At 37.2% G+C, this 23026-nt stretch overlaps 1 protein-coding gene across 20 annotated transcripts in view; it reads right to left on the bottom strand.

Moving 5' to 3' along the window:
- MEF2C (myocyte enhancer factor 2C) overlaps positions 1-23026 on the bottom strand; it is a 163489-nt gene that overhangs the window by 22971 nt on the left and 117492 nt on the right. For 15 of the 20 annotated variants that reach the window (XM_007977837.3, XM_007977936.3, XM_007977915.3 and 12 more), the window contains exons 4-6: positions 19082-19225; positions 9779-9965; positions 7254-7301 (exon numbers count right to left, since the gene is read on the bottom strand). In XM_007977837.3, the coding sequence (XP_007976028.1) occupies positions 7254-7301; positions 9779-9965; positions 19082-19225 (379 nt within the window). Of the gene's footprint in view, positions 1-7253; positions 7302-9778; positions 9966-18884; positions 19023-19081; positions 19226-23026 lie in introns of all 20 variants that reach the window. The other 5 variants (XM_073014625.1, XM_073014626.1, XM_073014627.1 and 2 more) reach the window with 2 other exon arrangements.

Raw genomic sequence — 23026 nt, 5'->3', positions numbered from 1 at the left:
GCTTAATATTAGACACAACTAAAGATTCAGTTTTCTTGATTGTTAGGTAAATTAAGGTTGTAATGTTTGAATATGTAAACTGGCTATACATTTAGTTTTCTCTTACTACTATATTATAATATTCTATACTAGTATAGCAGGGTTTTTCCCCCTTACACTTTAAACACAACATAATTGGTTCTTTGTCATAACTGGAGGTGGTGGGTGGTCTCTAGGGTCAAGAAATTGTAAAAAGAAGGCATAATGTCTAGTAAAATGGATAAACTTAAATATTGAGTTAAAACAATTGAAATGGAGCAATAATAAACGCAGTGAATACTTAGCACCTTTTGGAGGTATCAGTTGGTTATAAATTTAAACTGTTTATCCAAGGTTCTTGGTACAATACTTAAGTTTAACATAGCTAATGATCTTTCAAATATGATACTGTATCATGACTAAATACTCTGGATTGAAATTCGACTGAAACATACTATGTAAGTGTAACTGCAAAATTTAAGTGATTGGCAAAGGTTTGTCTAAAAACAGCAGATTATACTCTTGGCCGACAGCCTTGAAGCACCGAGTGAGAAAGTCCCTGGTAAGTAAAAAATTGATTTCCAAAAGTGGGGGTTTTTAACCACATCCCCCCTTCAGCATCTGCTGTCTACTGATGCACAATGTCTCATCACTGATGATTATGAAAAAAGCTTTCCTTTCCGTGTTATCTCCAAATAAAATCTTATCGTGATGCCAAAGATAGGGAAGAGGAACTTAATAGGTGTATAAAGAAAAAAGACTGCTTGGGAAAAAAGACAAATTTTGAATAAAACTAGTATTTCAGGGGGAAATATTAACAGCTTGAATTTAATATTAAAAACAACCAAGGTTTTATTATCCTTCACACTAATAGGTTAAATCAATGGGATATGAGTAAAGAAACCAATCTTCACAGTAGTTTACTGTATATATAGAAGGATAGAGGATAAAAAGAATACAATTTGTGAAGTTAGGAATCAGGATAAACAAAGGGCTCTAAAATGTGCTAAAACACTCTCTAGGAAGTTATAACCTAAAATTTTCTTTTTTCCTCTGGAAATCAAACTTCTTAAGAATGAAGTCAAACCAAGGGGGTCGAAGGCGTGTTTTACAACATCCTGACTTAACCTGTAACATTTGTCATTTGTCTTATCTTTGACCTGCCTTTCCCACTTCAACATCAGCCCCTAGAGAATGGTATCAAGGTACTGGTTTATCTATAATTTGTCAGGTTTTGTATATGGAAAGTTAACACTGATTTTCTTGGCAGCAACTGCATACCACAGGCTGTAGCTATCTAATTTGAGGATTAGGTATTTTTTTCTTTTCATCTTGATAAACTTGGTTTGGGTTAAAAATATCATTGTTACTTAATTTCATAGATAATAACAAAGCAATGCTGTTAGATATTTACTTATGTTGTGGGTGAACTCCCAAGGTAAAACTGCAAATGAATTCAGAATTTTTAATTCAGAACAATTCAAACTAATGGAACAATACTTTCAAAATAGAACCCAACTATTAACCTAGATTTTTTTTCATTTGCTGCTTAATGATATTTTAAAAATAATATAAAAATTGTATCTTTATACTAACAGTTAGTTTTCTTATTTGAGGGTAATTAAGTACCTTTCTCCCTTTCTTGAATATTGCAATCTGAAGTTATGTTTTCCTGGGCAACAAAAATGCAAACTTGTTAAAGCCAATCTTTTAAACTAAAATTTTAGCCACTTCACTGATACACTAAATCACTAAGTAAGAAATGCAGAGAAGTCTTTCTGGCTGATAAGAAAGTCAGCCAGGAAATTTTTGATAAGTATTCTTGAAAACAAATACTTGCAAAACAATGGTACTGGTACAGAAAAATTAAGCATTGTCTGACCTTTCCTCTTTCCACTTAGTTCTGTTTTGTAATACGCTGTTTTTTCTTTTTCAATGCTAGATGAATTACAAAAATATAAGCAAAATTTTATGATTGTATTATCATAAAACATTGCGTGTAAATGGATTGTAAAAATATTTGTTTCTTATCTCCAATCTGAGTAAGTACTAAGTTCAAAGGTGCTAAGTCATGATCTAAGGTCTTGCTAGATGGAGTCCTTCCAGAGTCTGGAAACCAGATCTCCTATTCACTGCTCAGTATTTATCCATGGCAGTACACTGCCACCATCAACTCTCCACGTATTTAGCTGACATAAATTAAGCATTCCAGAAGTGACAATGCTTGACAACCAAATGCATAAAATGGTAAACAATTAACAATCAAAATAAGGAAACAGCTGTTAGTTTCTTTTTATATAAAATTATATCTAATTTACAATAAATGCTAATTAAAAGTATTAACCAATATACATAAATCTCCTTTGCCTTCTTGTCAAATAGCTATGTAGATTGTAAAATTATCTTAAATGTTCAACGGGATTCCTAAAGGTTTTTCTTTTCTTTTTTCTCTTTCTCTTTTTGGTCTCAACTACGGATCAATAAATCCTTGAGCACACTAGTCCTTTCTACTCAATAAAAGGCAATCATATTATCAAAGTGAAAACAAAGGACACTAACAGGATAGTGAATAATCCAACACAAGGCATTGCTGTGCTAATGGTTATTTCCATTAAATCTAATAACTACAAAACAACCGAACTTGATCTTACAATCATCAATAACGACTCAGATTAGCACATTAAAAGCTTTAATGTGGTTGGGCGTGGTGGCTCACGCCTGTAAACTCAGCACTTTGGGAGGCTGAGGTGCGCAGATTGCCTGAGCTCAGGAGTTTGTGATCAGCCTTGACAACAGGGTGAAACCCCGTCTCTACTAAAATACAAAAAAATTAGCTGGGCATGGCGGCATGCACCTGTATAGTCCCAGCTACTCAAGAGGCTGAGGCAGGAGAATTGCTTGAACCCGGGAGGTGGAGGTTGCAGTGAGCTAAGATCACACCACTGCACTCCAGCCTGGGTGACAGAGTAAGAAGCCGTCCCAAAAAAAAAAAAAAAAAAAAAAAAAAAAAAGAAAAGAAAAAAAGTTTTATTCGTTTTAATGTACAGAGTTATGACAACATATTATTTTAAAAGCAATAACTTTTCATTTAGGTTGCTGAAAGAATTAAGTAGTAGATGAATAACCATCAACTGAAACCTTAGAAAAGTCACTGTTACTAACTAAAGTATTATAATGACTTGCTGTATATTTCTCTTATACTAAGCGTACAACCCCATCCCGCTACTTCTTTATTACCTTTTGCCTTCATCTTTGAAAGTATTTCAAGTTAAGTGATGATAAGAAGTTCATTGTTTTAAGAGGTGATTTGTGATGGTCTGAGATAGCAACCCACATTTCATTTACTGCTATATGTCAGCTCTTTAGGTTTTCCATTAAGAATATTAGAGGAGTTAGTGAAACTTTGCTTTACTGGCCCAGGGTACTCAGCCATTTAATCAAATAGTTAATTAAACATTCATATACTGTTTCAGAAAAATACATTATTTTTGTGAGTTACAGATCAAAGGTATATCTTTTTGTATTGAAAATTACATAATTTCTTTGAAATGTTCCTTCTGGTTTACATCAACACTATTAAAACTTTATGGCTAGAAGATCCATTTTTCCCTTACTCAGCTGAAAAACATTTACTGAGTATCTGCTGCGTGCTAACACTTATGTGTTAAACTGGGAATACAAACTGAATAAGAAACAGTTTGCCTCCACAGAGCTGAGTGTCCTAGAGAGATGTGCCCAGATGCTGCAGTCATAATGCAATGAGAAATGTAATGTTGGTACAGGCTGCTATGGAAGCACAGGAAAGAGGTGCATAACCTCTCTGTTAGAGTCAAGAAAGGCTTTTCTCAAATGGCTGAACTGAATTCTGTGGGATGACAGAGTGCTCAGTAGCATGAAGCAGGAGAAAGAAAGGCGTGCTAGGATTGCATAGGTAAGAGCAAGCGGCCGTGACATTGCCAAGTGGCGGCACAGTGTAGCAATTAAGAGCACACACTCTGAGGCTGGGTGCAGAGGCTCATTCCTATAATCCTAGCACTTTGGGAAGCCAAGGAGAAAGGACTGCTTGAATCCAGGAGTTCAAGACCAGCCTGAAAATCATAGCAAGATCCCATCTCTATAAGGAAAAAAAAATTAAAAAATTGTCAAGCATGATGGTACATGCCTGTGGTCCCAGCTACTCAGTAGGCTGACGCGGAGGACTGCTTGAGACTGAGAGGTTGAGGCTGCAGTGAGCCCAGATCACACCACTGCACTCCAACCTGGATGACAGAGCAAGACACTGTATCAAAACACACACATATACACACACACTATGGAACCCGACTGCCTGGATTCCTCCTTGGGCAATTACTTAATTTCCCTGTGCCTCAGTTTCCCAATCTGTAGAAAGGGCATAATGTGAACACTTACTTTAAGCGACTATTACGAAAATGATACTTTTTGCAGAGCGCACAGTAAGACCAGTTTAAATGTTTACTGTTAGTAGAGTTGGATGGCCGGGTTCTTGATGGCAGTGGCAGAAGGGAAGAAGGTTAAGGCTGGAGAGTAGGAATGGGCCCAGGGATAAGAGGTTCATGGTTAATTCTGAAAAAGAAGCCATAGCTGGATTTTTGGCATGTGAATGATAACCTACAGTTAGCTTAAGGTTTTAAGAAAGAACAAGCAGTCCTGGGGAGACTGGAGCAGGATGCAATATAAAGCAGGGAGGTGAATTAGGAGGTTCTAGAAACTTACTGGATGATGGTATGATAGAAAAGGATGGCTTAGGCACTGGATAGGAAAGATGCCACACTTTACAATCAAACTGAGCTGCAAAAAAGCGTGCTTACCTTTTTGGCCTTTAGTATTTATAGGGACATAAGAAATGTTCAACTTACTTCCTTCCCTCATGAGACTCTCCCTCCCCCTCACATTTTTTTTTTCTTTTTTTTTTTTTTTTTTTTTTTTTACAAAGTGAGATGACTAGATTTTGAAAAAAACTGCAACTGCTAAAAAGTATTTAACATAATTGCAGTCTTGCCACTTGGTTTCAAGAGTTTCAAACTTTATCTGAAACCTTGAATTTCAATGACAATATGCAAAATTTGGAAGCTATATTTTGGCCTTTTTGCTTTGGTTTTCTTTTCTGAAAATGTGGCAACATTCTGGCTGGCCTTGCTTTCCTCTGGTGTTATGTGATTCTCTGACATCAGCACCGATATATTCAGCCTGACATATGACACTGGTTGGCATGAGAAAGAAGGGGAAGATGGCTGAGTTATGAGCAGGACATGACAGCTAAGCTTGAGACTAAGTGGCATCTGCAACAGGTGTTCCTTGGGACCAGAGTCAGAAAGAGTTTCTTCCTCTATTTTTAAAATATGGGTAACACTTTCACAGCTATATAGAAACTGTGAAAACTACATGCTCATAGTTATTAGATACAATCAAGATATAATATTTATTATCAGCAGGGTGGAGCAATTCAGTGTCTTTCTTTTTGTTTTCTTCTATTTCTGAATTAGAAGATTCTCATGCCTATGGTAGAGGTCCTGAGGTAAGAGGATGAATTTGCTAAGTGCATAAGATTTTGTTAGTTCAATGATACTATATCCTATATGTGTCAAACTTTTATGCCTACAGGACTGAGAGTCTTCTCTATCCCTAGAGGATCATTAAACTTAGCCGACTGTCTGGGAATTGACAATGACAGAATAATTGAAAAACCAAACATTTTTTATTTTCAATATAGGATTCTAAAGCATTCTAGCTATTAAGCAGTAACAAGCCACTTCCATCAAAGCTGAGTAGGCCATGTTTTCCTCCACATTTTTTTTTTTAACTACTTTTAATTACGTTCAGAACTACTACTAGCTGTTTCCGTAACAGGGAGCAACCCGGTGCAGTGAGATATTGGGTAAAACATCGTAACATCTAACCCATTTTTCTTACATTATATCTTGGTCTTTGTGACCACCCAATTCTCAGTCCTCGCCATTTTTTCTAACCATAGTGTTTGGCAGACACTTGGATCCAAGAAACGTTGGTCTGGATTTGACCCGGTTCTCTAATTTTTTAGAGTCTGCAAACCACAAAGCATTTTTTGAGGGAAAAAAATTTCATTTCCATGTCCAGCAAAATATTACGTGAGTTTACTCACTAATTTGACTCGACCTAATTTTCAAAAGACATATAAAATAGGAAGCTAGTGTTATTCGTCTTGTTTGCTAATCACTGTGTAAGTCTAATACTTTTTCTTCATTATTCACTGAATTAGTGAAGAGCTAGCATCAGAAAAGAGAAAGTCTACCCTCAAATAGATATATTTATAAAAATGTATTTGTAAACCAATTTTCTTTATCTTCTTTCTTATAATTAGCAGGCTATTCTACTTGACCCTGGCAAAATATTTTAATTAGGCTATCCATGGCTATTTCAATAAACTTGATTTTTTTTGACATTTCAAACATAACCTTGTGTCATTCATGCCTGCCTCCTACTATTTTAAATGTATAGCATGTTCCAGCTGCAGAAATTACCATGGTTACTTGTTATGCCAATAGTGAACTGCAGTTGGCATTTGAAAGTATTGTGCTATCTTGCCTCTGCATTGAAAATGACATCAATATTTCAATAATCTTGATATTATGAATTAACATGGAAACCTGGAGATATGTGACTGAGACAATTATTGGTCACAGTGTAAGAAGTTCTTAGCTGAAATATATTTTAGGGTCTTTTTGGGATGCATTATACACATGTTCTCTAAGAGCTCATTTTAATGCCAATGTGATTTTATTTTATTAACAGTATTGTTGAATGATTACAATCTTAACCCCTTCTTTTCTTTATGTACTCTCCTTTAGAAATACACAGAAGTTCAATACTTCTTTGGGTGGAAAATGATTCACATTTAATGTGAAATAATTAACAGAGAACACAAAAAGTATGGTTTGCTAAAGGTACTCTTGTGTCCAAGGATGGTATCCGGGATTAGGTCGATTGGATCAGAGCCCTTAATTCTCTGCTGACCAGTTGAAGTTTTATTAAGGAAGGTTCTAGTTAATAAATAGTTTTCTTTTAAGTTATTGTTTAACCACTCCTGCTTCAGAAAAGTGCTTTAAAAATTATTGGTGTCATTTTTCCAGGCCTCTCACAGATCTCTTAACTTTATTTGTTCAAAAGACTTTGTCCTGCAAATCACCTAGTAGAACTCAGAACAATGATACATACTGCAGTATGGAGTCTGTGCTTACCTGCACTGGTGCCTGCACCAGATGTGAGGTCTCCACCCATCAGACCACCTATGGATTAAAGAGGAAGATCAAAACGAGAAAGGCTAAAGGCCCACAGAACAAAACACTTTACCTTTAGCAACCTCAGTATTTTGTCCTCTTGCAATAGTCATAAACTTGTAAAGTACAACCCAAGTCAGATGGCTGACATTTGTTTTACTGTACCATGCTGTGCTCAAACGTTAAAAATACATTCAATCACTGACATTTTGCAGAATCTTTTTTTCTAAGAAAGTTACATTTAAAAAAATCCAGTCTTTGGTCTCTGCATTTTTATTATTTCTAAGTCTAGGTTTTCTCTAAGCAGATGTTTTATAGAAAGTGAAAGAAAGAGTAAGGTCTACTATATGCTCAGATGACTTCACATTTGATGTTTAGTTCTTTGTAAATATGTTGTATGCCATTAATTTTGTGTAATGTTAATTGTCCAGAAATTTGATCGTTTCATGAATCTACCCACATTTACTACTCAAATCTTATTGACTGACACAATAAAACAAATTTTTCACTGGCCACAAATTAAGAAACATATGCTTATTCACTGCTAACTTAAGAAAGTATGTTAAAATTTGGCAATGTTTATTTATGAGAGTCAAGATGTTTCAATAAGATATTGAATATAAAAATTACTTTTAGTTTTGAAAAAAACAAGATTCAGCCAAGAGAATAATAGTGAGAATATCATCTAGATTTTCTAATTGCCTCTAAGTGATACTCTATAATTATTAGTTGGTTCAAGTTTTGGAGTTAAAGAAAATGTTTATATGTGTGTGTGTATATATGTATACATATATATGTGTGTGTATATATATATAAACATACATACATACTTTTTTTTATTTTTTGTGACAGAGCTTGCTCTGTTGCCCAGGCTGGAGTGCAGTGGGAGGATTATGGCTCACTTCAGCCTCAACCTCCCAGGCTCAAGTTGTCCTCCCACCCCAGCCTCTTGAGTAGCCGGGACCACAGACAGAAGCCACCATACCCAGTTAATTTTCAAAAACACGTTTGTAGAGATGGAGTCTCTCTATGTTGCCCAGGCTGGTCTTGAATTCCTGGGCTCCAGCAATCCTCCCACCTCAGCCTCCTAAAGTGTTGCGATTATAGGAGTGACCCATTGCATCTGGTCTTCGTTACAGTTTAAGAAAATGTTTATTATTTCCAATCAAATAATATTTTGGAAATAAAGTATCAAATTAAAAAAATGAGCATGAGTTTATCAAATAGAAAAGTGAACTGCATTCGAGTATGATCTGAAAGGAATACATGTGGTTACTGAAAATTCATATGAAAACATTCAAATATATTCAAAAGTCAAGAGAATGGCTCAATGAAGTCCTTTGAACACATTTTCCGACTCAAGATTTATTAAAATTTTTTATTTGGATGAATTTAATTGTATTTTCTATACAAAGCTTCTGTAACAAAAACAGTAACACATGTTTGGTTCTAACTGTAAGGCAGATATATAAGTATTCTACAGGAAAATTCCTCCATGAATAAACTACTTTCATACAGCTATGTATATGTAAGATATATTAAAAATTTTCCATGGAGTACTTTTAAAAATATGAAATGCAAATATATAATGGTTTGCTGTATGTGACTTGGAAATACAATTATTTTTGATGCTGCTTCTGGAAAAATAAAGGAATAGTTTTGTTATATTCAATATTCATTGACTTGGTTCCTATTGTGAATCTAGCAAATCAAGAGAACATTCTTCCCTTCAATGTTCTTTAAAACCAGTATCAAAACAGACACATATTCAATACAATTCATCATAATGTATTTTGATTGTTCTAAGTACTAAGAATGGATGAACTTTTTCTGAGCAATAATTTATTTTTCCCTTGGACACTGTGAATTGAACAACAGCAAGTAAAAGTGCAGAGACAAATTTGGGGCAGGTGTACATGTGTTTAATTAACTTCATTTCTGACTCAGCTTTGTTTTTATTTCACATGTCTTACAAATGATGCTATCTTATATTTTCTTTCTGCCTAAGTCCTTTGTGGGATAAGTTACTGTATAAATAAACAAAAAGTGACCTAAATAATAAATAACTAAATAGGATAAATACTATCAGAGAACACAGGGGAAGATTTCACAGAAGAAGCGGTAGCTTGCCAGGAGGAAGAGGGAAAATGGCATTTTAGGCATGGGGGACGAGCAGAAGTAAAAGTGTGGAGAAAGGATATCTGACATCTGACATCCTGTTTTTGAGTATGTGGTTAAAATATAGCCACGGGAGGAGATAAGTGGCAGAATGAAAAAGATAAATGGCAGATTATGAAAGATTTCCAAAGACATACTACAGAGTTTAGGCTCTATCATGCAGGAGACCTAGCCCCGGGGTGGATGGTAAGCCATGAAGGAGAGTAAATGGAAAACCAGAAAACATCTCGTAGATAAAGCAGTGTTGGCTTTGCCAAAAGTGATCCCTTCCAATGATCTGTTAGCATTACATCCTCATGAGGACATACCTGTGTTACCTGCACTTGGAGGTCGATGTGTTACACCAGGAGACATACTATTCCTCTGCAGAGAAGGGTGAGCCAGTGGCAAAAGGTTGGGGTTTCCCAGTGAGCTGACAGGATTGCTGTACACCAAACTGTTGTGGCTGGACACTGGGATGGAGACTGGCATCTCAAAGTTGGGAGGTGGAACAGCCTGCAGGAACAGAAAACAAAACATAGGTAAAAGAAAAGAATTAATAACAGAAGCTCTTCAGGACAGACAGCCCTTATGTTTCCAAGAAAAATTCTACATTCCAAACTACTTGGTGTCTAGAACACCATTAAGAAGAGCTCTCAAGACATTCACATCCCAAACTGATTTCTTAAATGTGCTTAGAACTCTTTCTTTGCAACCATTAAAAAATGTTTCACTTCTGTTTAAAACAAAGCCCGATTTCATTAGACTCCAATGTCTTTGGATTCCATTCTATTAAGTAGTAATTGTTCATTTGTGATATCTGAATCTGGTGCCAGAAATGACTGCAAGATCAAAGATGTCTGATTGTGATGACTTCACAGAGAAAAAGGATTAAAATGCAAACCAAAGCCTTTAACTGCTTACTGAAGCATATTTACGTAGAAGTTTAATGATAGAAAATCATCTCCAAGCATGTGCATAGCACATATACCTTAATTATTATGTTTTAAAGTCTGTCTTTTAAAAGTAATTCTAAAGAGAATAGGCATTTTAACATATGGGATTCAACAGAGCATGTATCATTCAATAATTTACACTTTAAAGTGATAGTTCAGAAAACGCTCTGCTTCATATTTTGTTATGTACCGCCACAGACAAATGGCAAGACCTGTGTCTCAATTGTGAAAGTTGCCAAATATTTAGTGAACTGAAGCTGTGTGGATGTCTAATTAGATTAATCCAGGTTTCAATGACTGATTTTTGAGTAATTATTTTGTCAATTTAAGCAAAATCATGTTTATGTTTCTGCTGCACTAACCAGATGAACACAGGAACATAATTGTAGCTAATTTTTTTAAGCATTACAAGTAAAAATACTCTTTGAATATAATGCCGGAGAACTCATATGGTATCAAAGCATATGGCATTCTTAATATAAAATGGACATGTATATGGAATAAGATTTATAGAAGGCATTAAGGCATTCCCTTGGGGGTTCTCAATAAGTTATTGTGCAAATTTAAATGCATATGTGCATAAGGCTCACTTGGTTGGTTTTTTGGGTCCTATTTTGTTTTTACTATTGTTTTCCCTTAGTACTAACATCCACTTTCCGTTACTGTTTGGTTGGCTGGCCTGCATCATACATCTTGCTGTGTAATATTTCTCTGTTTATCTTGGTGATGATCACAATACTTTTCTTTGTTTATGTTTATGCTCCCTTATTATTTATTTCCCATTTTTCTTTTCTTCTATGTTCTGGACATGTCAGTATTGACAACAGCAAATGCTTTACACTCAAAACTCTTTTCTTCCACACATCTTTGATTTTTCATTTTTATTTTATATTTACTATTATTATTATGTTATTATTATTATTTTTAGACAGAGTCTCACTCTGTTGCTCAGGTTGGAGTGCAGTGGTGCCATCTCTGCTCACTGCAACCTCTGCCTATCAGGCTCAAGTGATTCTCCTGCCTCTGCCTCTCAAGTAGTGGTTGGCACGTGCCACCACGTCCAGCTACTTTTTTTGTATTTTTAGTAGAGATGGGATTTCGCCATGTTGCCCAGGCTGTTCTTGAACTCCTGAGCTCAGGTGATCCGCCCACATCAGCCTCCCAAAGTACTGGGATTACAGATGTGAGCTACCGCACCTGGCCCAATCTGTCATTGTTTTAGAGGGAAATAAAAATGTTCAAGCGATATCAGTAATATGGCCAGTCTTTATTAGGCTTTATCTATTGTAAACAGGGGAAATAATTTTTGGATAAAAATTGACATAATGGAATATAAATGTTTGATAAGGTGTCAAATAATGAATTTAGCCTTACATTTCCAGCCCCCTTTTAACAACAAAAAATTAGCATATGCTGTAAAGTCAAAGTCTATAGCATGAATAACGTATTGTATTTCTTCATTAAAAGGCCAAATAAGGATTGCTCTAGCATACCCAAGAAAACAAAGTAAAGTGATTCTACTAGGTATATTCTCCACTTGCTCCATCCAGACCCACTCTCTAGCCCCTTCACTCTGCTGTGTTCCCAGGAGCTGACCCTCCAGACTGCATCACCCAGGCTCTCCTGCTCTCTGGCTTCCCACTGGTCAGTGGAGGAGGCACCAGCAATAGCACAGAGAGCAGGAGGGAGCAAGGTCAGGATATTTTTTTTTTATAGTGGCGTCATCCTTGCTGGGCCACAGGCTGGCTGAGGCTGCGTTTCTCTAGCAAAGACTCCGTCTCTTTTTGAGTTGCTCTCTCCTATACACATAGATCTTGCTGTGATCTGGTACTTTTCCCCTCCACTTACTCCTTTAGGCCTAGAGGTGGGAACAGCTTCTAGGTTGCAAGCCCTAATATACTTCATTATTCTCTCAGGTTTCCCTTAATTCTACCCATCTGTAAATAGTCCTTTTAACAAACTCTCTTTAATTACCCTTTAGAGTTTGCCATTTGTTTCCTGCGCAACCTTGGGCCATAAGAGAAACTCTAGATCTAGAACATTGGTACTCTACAGGGGTGGGATTGTCTTCTTAGGGAGCATTTTGGAAATCTGTTGGACTATCTTTGGGTATCACAATGACTGGAGGGTGTGGTTATTACCCTGGCTCAAGAAGTGCCATCTCTTGCCTAGATAACTGCAGTCATGTCCTAACTGATTTACCTGCTCCAGTCCTTGCCATCCTTTGTATTTGCAACCCAGAAATCAGATTGGCCCTTTAAAAGCTTAAGTCATGCCAACACTCCGCTGCTCAAAACCCCGTGAGGGCTCTTACCTTAGAATAAAAACTCGAGATGAGAGCTTTTGCTTCCAAGGGTCCACAGGCCCTCTTAAGTTCTAGCTTTTGCCAACCTCTGTTATCTCATCACCTAATAACCTTCTGCCTCCCTGCTTCATTTCCATGACGAACTGCATCACCTCCTTCAAGTCTCTGCTCAAAATCTGGCCTTCTCTTGGAAGCCCACCCTGACCACCCTATTTAATCCTGTCATTTGTCCTGCCACTTGCCCATATCCTGATTCTTTTTCCTGCTCTTCCTTCCCGTTGGTTATAAAATCATTTATGATGTGGGTTAAATAGTGCCCTTTTGCTATGAGGCAATGCAAAGCCTACTCTACCTCTTATTACAGGAACTTAATATTTTTCTTCAAAGGAGAATTTTTAGAAAGACACTGTACTAACACAAAAGTAAAGCTTCTATTTACTGTATATTATCATTGAGCAGGCACTGTGCTGTATAATTGATATACATGATATGATATAACCCTTTAAACATCCCTTGACTATAGACATAATTCTTCCCTTTTCAAACTGGTAAGATTAAGTAAGTGGTCCAAAGTCATCTATCTAGTGACTGAGTCTGTTGCTTTTGCTACCAAAACACTATGCAACACAGTATAAGTTTTTGGATAGAAATAAAATGCTGTAGTAGAAATCGTTCTGTTAAGTGAATAAGGGCTAGATATTAGAAGCTCATTATCTATGGACCACATAAATAGTAAACCAAATGGGTTCTCATGAAATGTGGGTGAGTATCTACACTGGAGCGTCTGAGGTTTTAGGAAAAAAGAAATCTTAAAGACTCCTCTCTTCCATATTAACTTAGAGTTGGTATTTTAAAGCCATCTCTGGGCTACAAATGTTTTAATTTGAATTCACTGTTACTACTTATAAATGTTTAACTGTTACTAGGTATCTAAGGATCTGCTATAAAACTATATCTTCCCCGAATATGCTATAGAATGTTGGTTGTGTCTCATTAGAGAGTAAAGCCCATATCCCCTTCACCCCTGGGGTGAAATAAAGAGGATTATTAATAATTATGTAATGAGTTCAGGACCATCCTAACAACCAGGTCAGTGAAAGTCACTCTACTCCTTCCCTTCTCTGACTATTATCCCCAAGAATTAATTCTTCAGTTTCTAGAATTCTGGATCAGAAACAATTGGATGATAATGATTATTATAAAACTACTTTGTGATTGGCTAAGCAGTCAAATATAATTATGGTATCAGAGTATACTTCAAAATTTCAAAATTCATAAAATATACCAAGATCATTTGTATTCTATTTATTTTTTGCTTTGTTTCCTTATCTGTATCAAGAACTACCTATGATAATTTTTAAAATTTAATTTAATTTTAGATACATGTGCATGTTTGTTACATGGATATATTGCATACTGGCGGGGACTGGATTTCTAGTGTACCCATTACCCAAATAGTGAACACTGTACCTAAGAGCTAATTTTTCAAACTTCACCCCGCCCTGCTACCTTCCCCCCTTTTGGAGTCCCCAGTGTCTATTATTTCCATCTTTATGTCCATGTGTACCCATTGTTAACTCCCACTTCTAAGTGAGAAGATGTGGTATTTGATTTTCTGTTTCTGAGTTAAAGGAACTATCTATAATTTTGAAAGCAAATTATAAACTTAAAAATGAGCACACTGAGAAGATATTTTAGACAATCAGAATGAACACTATCCTATCAGAAATCTCAGTTACAGTCCAGGTTATGTAATAAATTGCCATTTAACCAGGCAGGTCATTTAATCTCCCTTGACCTTGATTTCCTTATCTAAGGCATGAAATGGTTGTATCCATGAAGAGACGAAGCAGCTCTAAACATTTTAGGGAATGCAAATGCTATAATCGCATATAAATATTTCCAAGAAATTGGCATTATTCTTTTTCTCTTTGACTTTTCAAAATTAGGAAACTTGAAAGCATCTACATTTAAACATTTTTTTTTTTTTGTCTAAAAAATGAAAGCCAAGAAGTAGTTAAAAACACCAAACTTGCAAAGACTTCAGGGCCAGACTCCAACTTTTACAAACACTCAAGATAGGAAGAGAGAGAGAATTTGGGGTGATTAAATAAAATGCTGTCAGCAGAATTGGCTATGTAATTTTCAGGACCCAGTGTAAAATGAAAATGTGGGGGCCCTTTTAAAAAAAGTATAAAGAACTTCAAGACAATGACAGCACAGTATTTAACCAAGTGCAGCCCTATGAGAACAGGGCCAGGTCGAGAGCCCATGAAGCCGGTCCCAGCTTTGAAGGACACAGACATGACAGCTAAAAAACTTTTAGTTTTTATCCCTGAACAAAGTGATCATGGTTACTGTAGTGAGTCATAATCGGAAAAGTATCTGAACTCTTATCCAAAACCCACTATTTTCCCAAACTTACCACAAGGAAAAGTCCAATAAAAAAGTCAAATAAAATAGTTTAAGTAAAATATTTTTAGTTAATGGGCCCTCTTTTATTTAATGCGAATGATTGAACTGAATCTTCCCCCCACCCTTTTTTTTTTTGCCACTAATGACACCTTTAAATTTTGATTAACCATTACCAGCTGCTGGGCCCTAGTAGAGGAAAAAAAAAAAAAATCATACAACTCTGATGACTTGTGAGGACCAATTGCTGGTTATCTAAATTCCCTCAAGGCTGCCTGACAAGTCTATCATGGACTTGTTCATTCCCTCTCCATCCCCTACTCCTCATCATGTCTAACTTCTCAGTCCTTTTTCAAGCACCTGCTTCCCCCTTCCCTAATTAATTACAGAAGCTAAACTAAATATATTTAAAAAAAAAAGAAAATAGCCAGGCCTGGTGGCTCACATCTGTAATCCCAGCACTTTGGGAGGCCAAGGCGGGTGGATCACTTGAGGTCAGGAGTTCCAGAACAGCCTGGCCAACATGGTGACACCCCATCTCTACTAAAAATACAAAAACTAGCCAGGCCTGGTGGCAGGCACCTGTAGTCCCAGCTACTTGGGAGGCTAAAGCAGGAGAATCACTTGAACTCGGGAGGCGGAGGTTGAGGGGAGCCAGGATCATGCCACTGCACTCCATCCTGAGGCACAGGGTGAGACCTCGTCTCAAAAAATAAAAATAAAAATAAATAAAAATAAAATAGAGGTCATTATATGGTCACCTACTCAGCATCATTCTATCCAGCTACCACCTTAGCTACACCTGGCTACATCTGTAACACCGTCTTGTTTAGGTCCCATCCTCCTTCCCTTCCTTGAGAAGCTTGGTCATTTTATCTCCATTGTACCTGTATGTTCAATCTTTTCGTTCCTCCAAACACTTCTCCTCTGCATGTAAATAATCTCAAGTGCTTTCATTTTAACTTCTCCCTTGATCCTACATACAGCATTATTTCTCTCTCTTCACAGCACGTTATTTTGAAGAAAATATATACTGTTTCTTTCCACTTACTCCCTTCTCTTTTACTCTCAACCGACTTGCACCCGCCTCTCATTCGTTCAGCCCCTTTCCTAACTTCTGCTGGTTCCTCAGACGGAGGTGTTTTCTCTTGCTGTGAAGCCCAGCATGAACCATGGCAAACCTAGCATGAGGAAATGCTGGTCGACACAGTTCCAAATCACCCACGAATTATTTCATGTAATTGAGGAATATGGGCATAAATTATAGTATACCAACAGGTGACTACAATATTAAATTTTCTGCTTTAAAAGGGAAACTCTTCAAACTGGGTCTTCGAAATAGAAAAACAGTCTTGTAATGTTTTTAAAGAGGTGGAGACACTCTCTACATACAAAGGGCAGAGTGTCCTTGCCCTGCTGTAAATGTTTTAGCAGCTGTGGAAACTTTCAACAAAATTGACTTCCAGCAACTCAGAGCAATGTGCAAAAACTGGGCTTTTCATCGTGAAGACTGAAGCACTTACTAAAGAGATGGAGACTCTGTGGCATAGCTCAGAGCTGGGTGGCTCCTTCTCACAGCTCTGCCCGTAAACTCTTACTGTGGTTTTTCAGCCCCTGCCACACACTGCTGCACCCCTTAAGATATCACGTATCTCGATTTTGAACTCTTTATGTAACAGGCTGAAATCCTGTGAGGGAATGCAGGTGTGTAGCACATGTCTCTCTCCCTAAAGTATGAGAAAAATGATCCAATGTGCATTCCCCCAGGACTTTAGGGGTTAAAACTCCACCTAAATGATCACCTCCATTGAGTGATCAGCAGTACTGCATATATCTGTCTTTGTCTGACACACCTAAGGTACTCTGCCTCAACATCCTACACTCACAAACCTTAGTGCACAGCTGCTCCACACCAATGTATTATATAGCAAGAGAAACTCAGACCATAAGAACTAAAAATTGGCCCCAGTGGCGTGGCACAGTGGCTCACGCCTGTAATTGCAACACTTTGGGAGGCCCAGGCGGGTGGATCACCTAAGGTCAGGAATTCAAGACCAGCCTGAACAACACGGAGAAACCCTGTCTCTACTAAAAATACAAAATTAGCTGGGCGTAGTGGCACATGCTTGTAATCCCAGCTACTCGGGAGGCTGAGGCCGGCAGAGGTTGCGGTGAGCGGAGATTGCACCACTGCACTCCAGCCTGGGCAACAAGAGTGAAATTCCGTCTCAAAATAGATAAATAAATAAATAAATAAATAAATAAATAAATAAATAAATTGGCCCAAAGGAGCCGCTTCTCTTTTCCTTGTGGGCAAAATAAAATCCCAATGGATATTTTATCATTTAATAATTCTGGACATAACAAGTATGCATAGCTGCATATAATACTAAACACTCCATTTCATAAGGTGCCCACTACGAATGTGTGCATATAATACTCAGTTTTATGAAACCTTTAAGAATTTACAGTACTTAGCTTTCCTTCATGATACAGTGTATTAAAAATTCGGATTCAACAAAAGTTCTACTGCTGACATTATTTCATTTAACAAAAGAAGCAGATAGGTATTTGTGAGGACAGAAATTTTAATATGCATACACATTTTGTAAGTAAGTTTTAAAGTGTTCGATTTAATTCAATACAGGTTTGAGTGTGCAGCTACTATGGTAAAATATCAATTTATCTTGTGAGTGAAGTTGTGAATTTGACCTCGAGCTTTGTCCCCACATATCTGCACTTGTAATCACCAAAACATATTTTCACTTCAGTCTCTCTCAATTCTCAGGTTTAGGCTGTTTTGCTAACTTACAAAAAATGAACTTTTTTCGAAAGGAACTGATTATCTACTGAGGAGCTTGTATACAATTAGGGTTCAGACACTAACATTAGTTATTCAGAAGGCACGTGAGCCTTGGGTTTCACCCCTTTATGCCACAAAATTAACATTATTTGATTGATGACAGAATCTAACAAAAAGTATGCACTTTCCTCCTATATATGTGGACAACAAAATAATACATGCAGTTATTTCTCTTAAATATCTGGCAAGGCATATGATTGACTGTTAGAATGTTTTTCATTTGGTTAAAACAAAAACTAGCCAAATGTTAAAGCATGGAAAATGTTGGTGGCAAAGCGGATAATATTCTGATAAAGCTTTAAAATCACCCCAGCACACAAACATGTTGAAATCTTACCATTAGGTTTCATGCAGTCTGTTCCCTGCAGCGAGCATTAGCTTTAACCCTTCAGTGCTGTTGTTGAATTTTATGTATAGGGAGAGGGGCTGAAGTTTTATTCAGAAATCAGCTTTTATTTAGGTGACGACTGTCAGTTTACATGAAAGAATTGCTGACCCAGTTGTGTATCAGCTCTCAGCAAACAATGTATAATCTTATGTATTTTATGGCAATTCTCAAACTTGCTTGGAAGGAGGTTCCAGTGTTTTACTCGTGTATTGTGATTTGCATGGACTGTGTGTTTAAAAGATTGTGTAAATTCAGGGTGTGTCTCAAAAATCTTTCTCTTCCTGCTGTGAACTGTTCTACCTCAGAATGAACTTTTCGATGGCAACTCCGTTAGATTACATAATCTCAGCATCTTTTAGGGTTTGCTTTCTAAATGAGCTGCCCATGGGATGAGATGGCTATTTATCTGTTTGACTTTCCGAAGAGTCTTAGAGAAAGCCATCACTGAGAGGGTTAACGTATGTTACTGCAGCAGTTATCAGCAGACCAGCCATCTACCTTTGGTACTTACAGGAATTTTATGACTCTTGATCATATTATCAAATTCTTCATTAATTTTTTTGTATTTTTCTTCAGTGCGTGGGGTGAGTGCATAAGAGGAGTCGGGATCGGGGCTTTCACAGCCTTTGTTTTCTTTCTTGTTCAATGCCTGCCAGGTTCAGAGAAATATCAAGAGTAAAAAAAATGAAGGGTGTTCCGAGTACTTACACACAATCTTTGCCTGCTGATCATTAGATCAATATCTTCGTTAATTTTCCTGTACTTGTCCTCAGACTCAGGGCTGTGACCTACTGAATCGTCCGCATCGGGGTCTGGGCTGTCACAGCCATTAAGGCCCTTCTTTCTCAACGTCTGAAATACATAATTCAGAAAGTTCAAACCTAGACAAAGGCTGTAAGAGACATTCAGGGGCATTAAAGAAGTTCAAGCTGTCCAGTATTTCAGGTTATTACATATGCTTTATTCTATTAGGGAAGAGAAACCACAGATGAAAACTGAGTCATTTCAATTGAGTGCTCATCAGCAGTTTAGAAAAATAAAAGCGAAAGATTTCTCTTGCAACTAAATTCAGTCAACGAACAGAGGGTGTAAGGACTCAAGTTTCGTGATGCAGAATTCATATGTGCTTCAAATATCTAGTGAGAGACAATGACAGCAGAATACAATTAAGGTGGCAAATTGCAACACTCTCTTCCCACAGAAAAATTAGAAATCAGGACATTACTCAATGATTTCTGAACCTGTGATGATGACAAAAGCAGAAATGCTGGAAACAGATCCAAGTGTGAATTGAAACTAATGGTTTGCATTAGTCGTGTCCTGCGCCCACAGCCTCCACTTCTGATGTACTTGACAGCTAAAGGGTATAAGAGAACATAGCCAATATCCCCACCAAGTATAGGTGAAGAACGCTCAGACACTGTGCCTATGTGGAGAACTACTTTTGTTTGTTAGGGTGTGAAAATCTTATCAAAATTTATAATACTGAGAAGGTCTCTTCCTAAACACAGGTGGAAAGAAAAGTGAAAACAGCTGAGCTGAGTAAGGAAGACGAAGGACACTGAAAACAGGTAACCAAATCAATAACTACCAAACTAGCCAGGGTTCCTCCTAGTTTTTCAGCTGAGTAGGAATCGCCCTGAGACTGACACACGAAAGTAAAACGTCAGTGCCTCATCTTGAACCTCCTGTCTCCTGGATGTGGGTCTGGTCTAGTCTCAGCTGTCACAGAAGAATAAATACTAATGTAACATTGTAACAGAAAAAGTATGAGTTAGGAGTCCTGAGTTTTATTTGTCTTTTTAAATTTGAGACAGAATCTTGCTCTGTCGCCCAGGTTGGAGTGCAGCGGAGCGATCTTGGCTCACTACAACCTCTGCCTTCTGGGTTCAAGTGATTCTCCTGCCTCAGCCTCCCGAGTGGCTGCGTACATCACCATGCCCAGCTAATTTTTGTATATTTAGTAGGCACCGGGTTTCTCCATGCTGGCTAGGTTGGTCTCAAATTCCTTGCTTCATGTGATGCGCCTGCCTCAGCCTCCCAAAGTGCTGGCATTATAGGCTGAGCCACCACACCCTGGCCTGCTTTTTTTTTTTTTTTAACTAATGGTTGTCAATGTAATTGTATACAATTCGATTTACAGAGATAATGTTATGTTTTTAGAGATCATAAAACTTCTGATTAATCATACAGCTTGCCATGTTAATTATTAATAGACTAGCAACATTTCTGAATTTTCCTGGTACCACCAAGATCCGTTATAAAGAGATGCATACCTAAGTGTTTCTCATTAATGGAAAGTTCAGCAGAGCTCATCTTTATTAAAGACAGAATTCACATACAAATAAAGCAAAAGCTGCGACATCAAGCTAAGGAATTCAAAGCTGAGATAACACCCCATCTTTAATTCATGCAATTGGGGAAAATAAATAAAACAACATGAGTTAAAAAGGGGGGTGTCAGTCTTAAAAATCTAAACTCCTTGGCTCTTACCAATGTGTAACAAATGTAACATTATTTAAAATTAGTTTCTGAGGCACTGAATATTTTCACTTAAAATCAAAAATCAAGAAAGCTATCATTTCTAATATATCTAGGATACACAGTGGCTCTGTAAATATTTATTAACGTTATAGTGGTATAATATAACAAATAAACATATGGTTACAGCTTATTATGTGGTAAAATGTTTGAATATGAAAATGAATATTTTGACACAGTATGATAAAATATACATTTACAATCTTGGGGAATTTATAATTGGTGGGGCCACCTGTCCCCTTATCGTTGATCTACAGGCATCATTTTCCATTCATAATAAGTACTTTTAGAGGCTTTCTACCACAATACTATAAAGAACATCACAATACATTGGAATAATAATTTTATTTACTAACTTAACTTCCTGTGCTTCACACTCTCTTCTTCTTATCTCAACTACAAGAACATTCCTCTGGCTGATAACTGTTGTATGATGATGTGCTTCTGCTTTGATCTCTGCATATCTTTGAGTTTTAAGAATACTTTGAGTGTTTTGCATTATATTCCATGTATTTTTCATTAGAATTCATTTGTATAGAGAAAAATAGGTAAGATCAAGAAAATATTATTTGATATTTTTCAAAAGTTATCTATCTATATTTCTATAAGACATGTTAAAAATATTCTTTCTTTCTTTCTCTCTCTCTCTTTTTTTTTTTTAGAGACAGAATCTCTCTCTGTTGCCCAGGCTGGAATGCAGTGTGGCGCAGTCATAGCTCACTGCAGTCTCCATGTCTCAGGCCTAGGCAATCCTTCCACCTCAGCCTCCTGGGCAGTTGGGACTACAGGTGTGTGCCACCACACCTGGTTAAAAATTATTTTTGTAGAATCAGGGTCTCATTATGTTGTCCAGGCTGCTCTTGAACTCCTGGACTTAAGTGATGCTCTTGCCTCAGCTTCCCAAAATGCTGGGATTACAGGCATGAGCCATGGCACCCTGCCAAGAATTTTCTTATATAAACCTTTAATTTGAAGCCTTCCATAATGTTAGTTTATAGTCTTATCTAGGCAGTATATTTTTCAGTGTGCACCCAAATCTTTCAACCAATAAATCTTATTGTAAAAATTATAGTTGTTTTGATATGCAGATTTCTGACAACAGAACGCAAGGGTTAGGAGAGGCCTATCAACTGTCATTACAATCCATCTGGCACATACATGTGTGCTAAATATTCTCACAAAGCTTTCAGGGGGTAGACATTGTGTTTGGTTTATAAAAATTCAAACATCAATTACACTTTGTTGAAAGATCTCCACAAATATTAACCCATTATCTCTCACAAGTCTTCCATGAAGAGATTAGATAAACCTATGCCCGGTCTCAAACGTGATGGCCCAAGGTCAGTCAACGAGTACTTGCCTCCTGCCTGGAGACAGTGTGGGGCCCGCCTTTCCCCTGTCCGTTTTCCCACCTGTGTGAAGTGATGGGTGCAGACTAGATCTCTCTCAATCATATGTAACTATAGTAGTACACTGGATACTGAAATAAAGGAAGTAGAAATTGGCCGGGCATGGTGGCTCTCACCTGTAATCCCAGCACTTTGAGAGGCCGAGGCAGGCAGATCACAAGGTCAGCAGTTTGAGACCAGCCTGGCCAGCATGGTGAAACCTGTTTCTACCAAAAATAAAAAAAACAACTAGCCAGGCATGGTAGCGTGTGCCTGTAATCACAGCTACTTGGGAGGCTGACGCAGGAAAATCACTTGAACCCAGGAGGCAGAGCTTGCAGTGAGCTGAGATCACGCCACTGCACTCCAGCCTGGGCAACAGAGCGAGACTCTATCTCAAAAAAAAAAAAAAAAAAAAAAAAAAAAAAAAGTAGAAATTTAAAAAAATTAGGCTGAGGGAAAATTTCAAGTATGAAAATATAGCTAAAATATTGATTTTCTTAGATGTCAAATTTTAGTCAAGACTTGGAGTGTATATTGGTCAATAAAACACATCAGTTTATGAATGAAAAAAACCAATTAGGTCAGCAGCTCACTTTGTACCTGAAGAATTATATAAACTATTAAACAAACAAGGCAGGTGGCATGGAGTCACAAAGAAAATGGCAGTGATGAGAACGAAAAACGTGGCTCATTTTCTCCCAATACATTCTTCTTGTATCTG

This window comes from Chlorocebus sabaeus, chromosome 4, assembly GCF_047675955.1.
Source record: "Chlorocebus sabaeus isolate Y175 chromosome 4, mChlSab1.0.hap1, whole genome shotgun sequence".
In the NCBI taxonomy this organism is placed as follows: domain Eukaryota; kingdom Metazoa; phylum Chordata; class Mammalia; order Primates; family Cercopithecidae; genus Chlorocebus; species Chlorocebus sabaeus.
The sequence above is the reverse complement of the archived record's forward strand: the minus strand, read 5'-3'. Positions and strand labels throughout refer to the sequence as shown.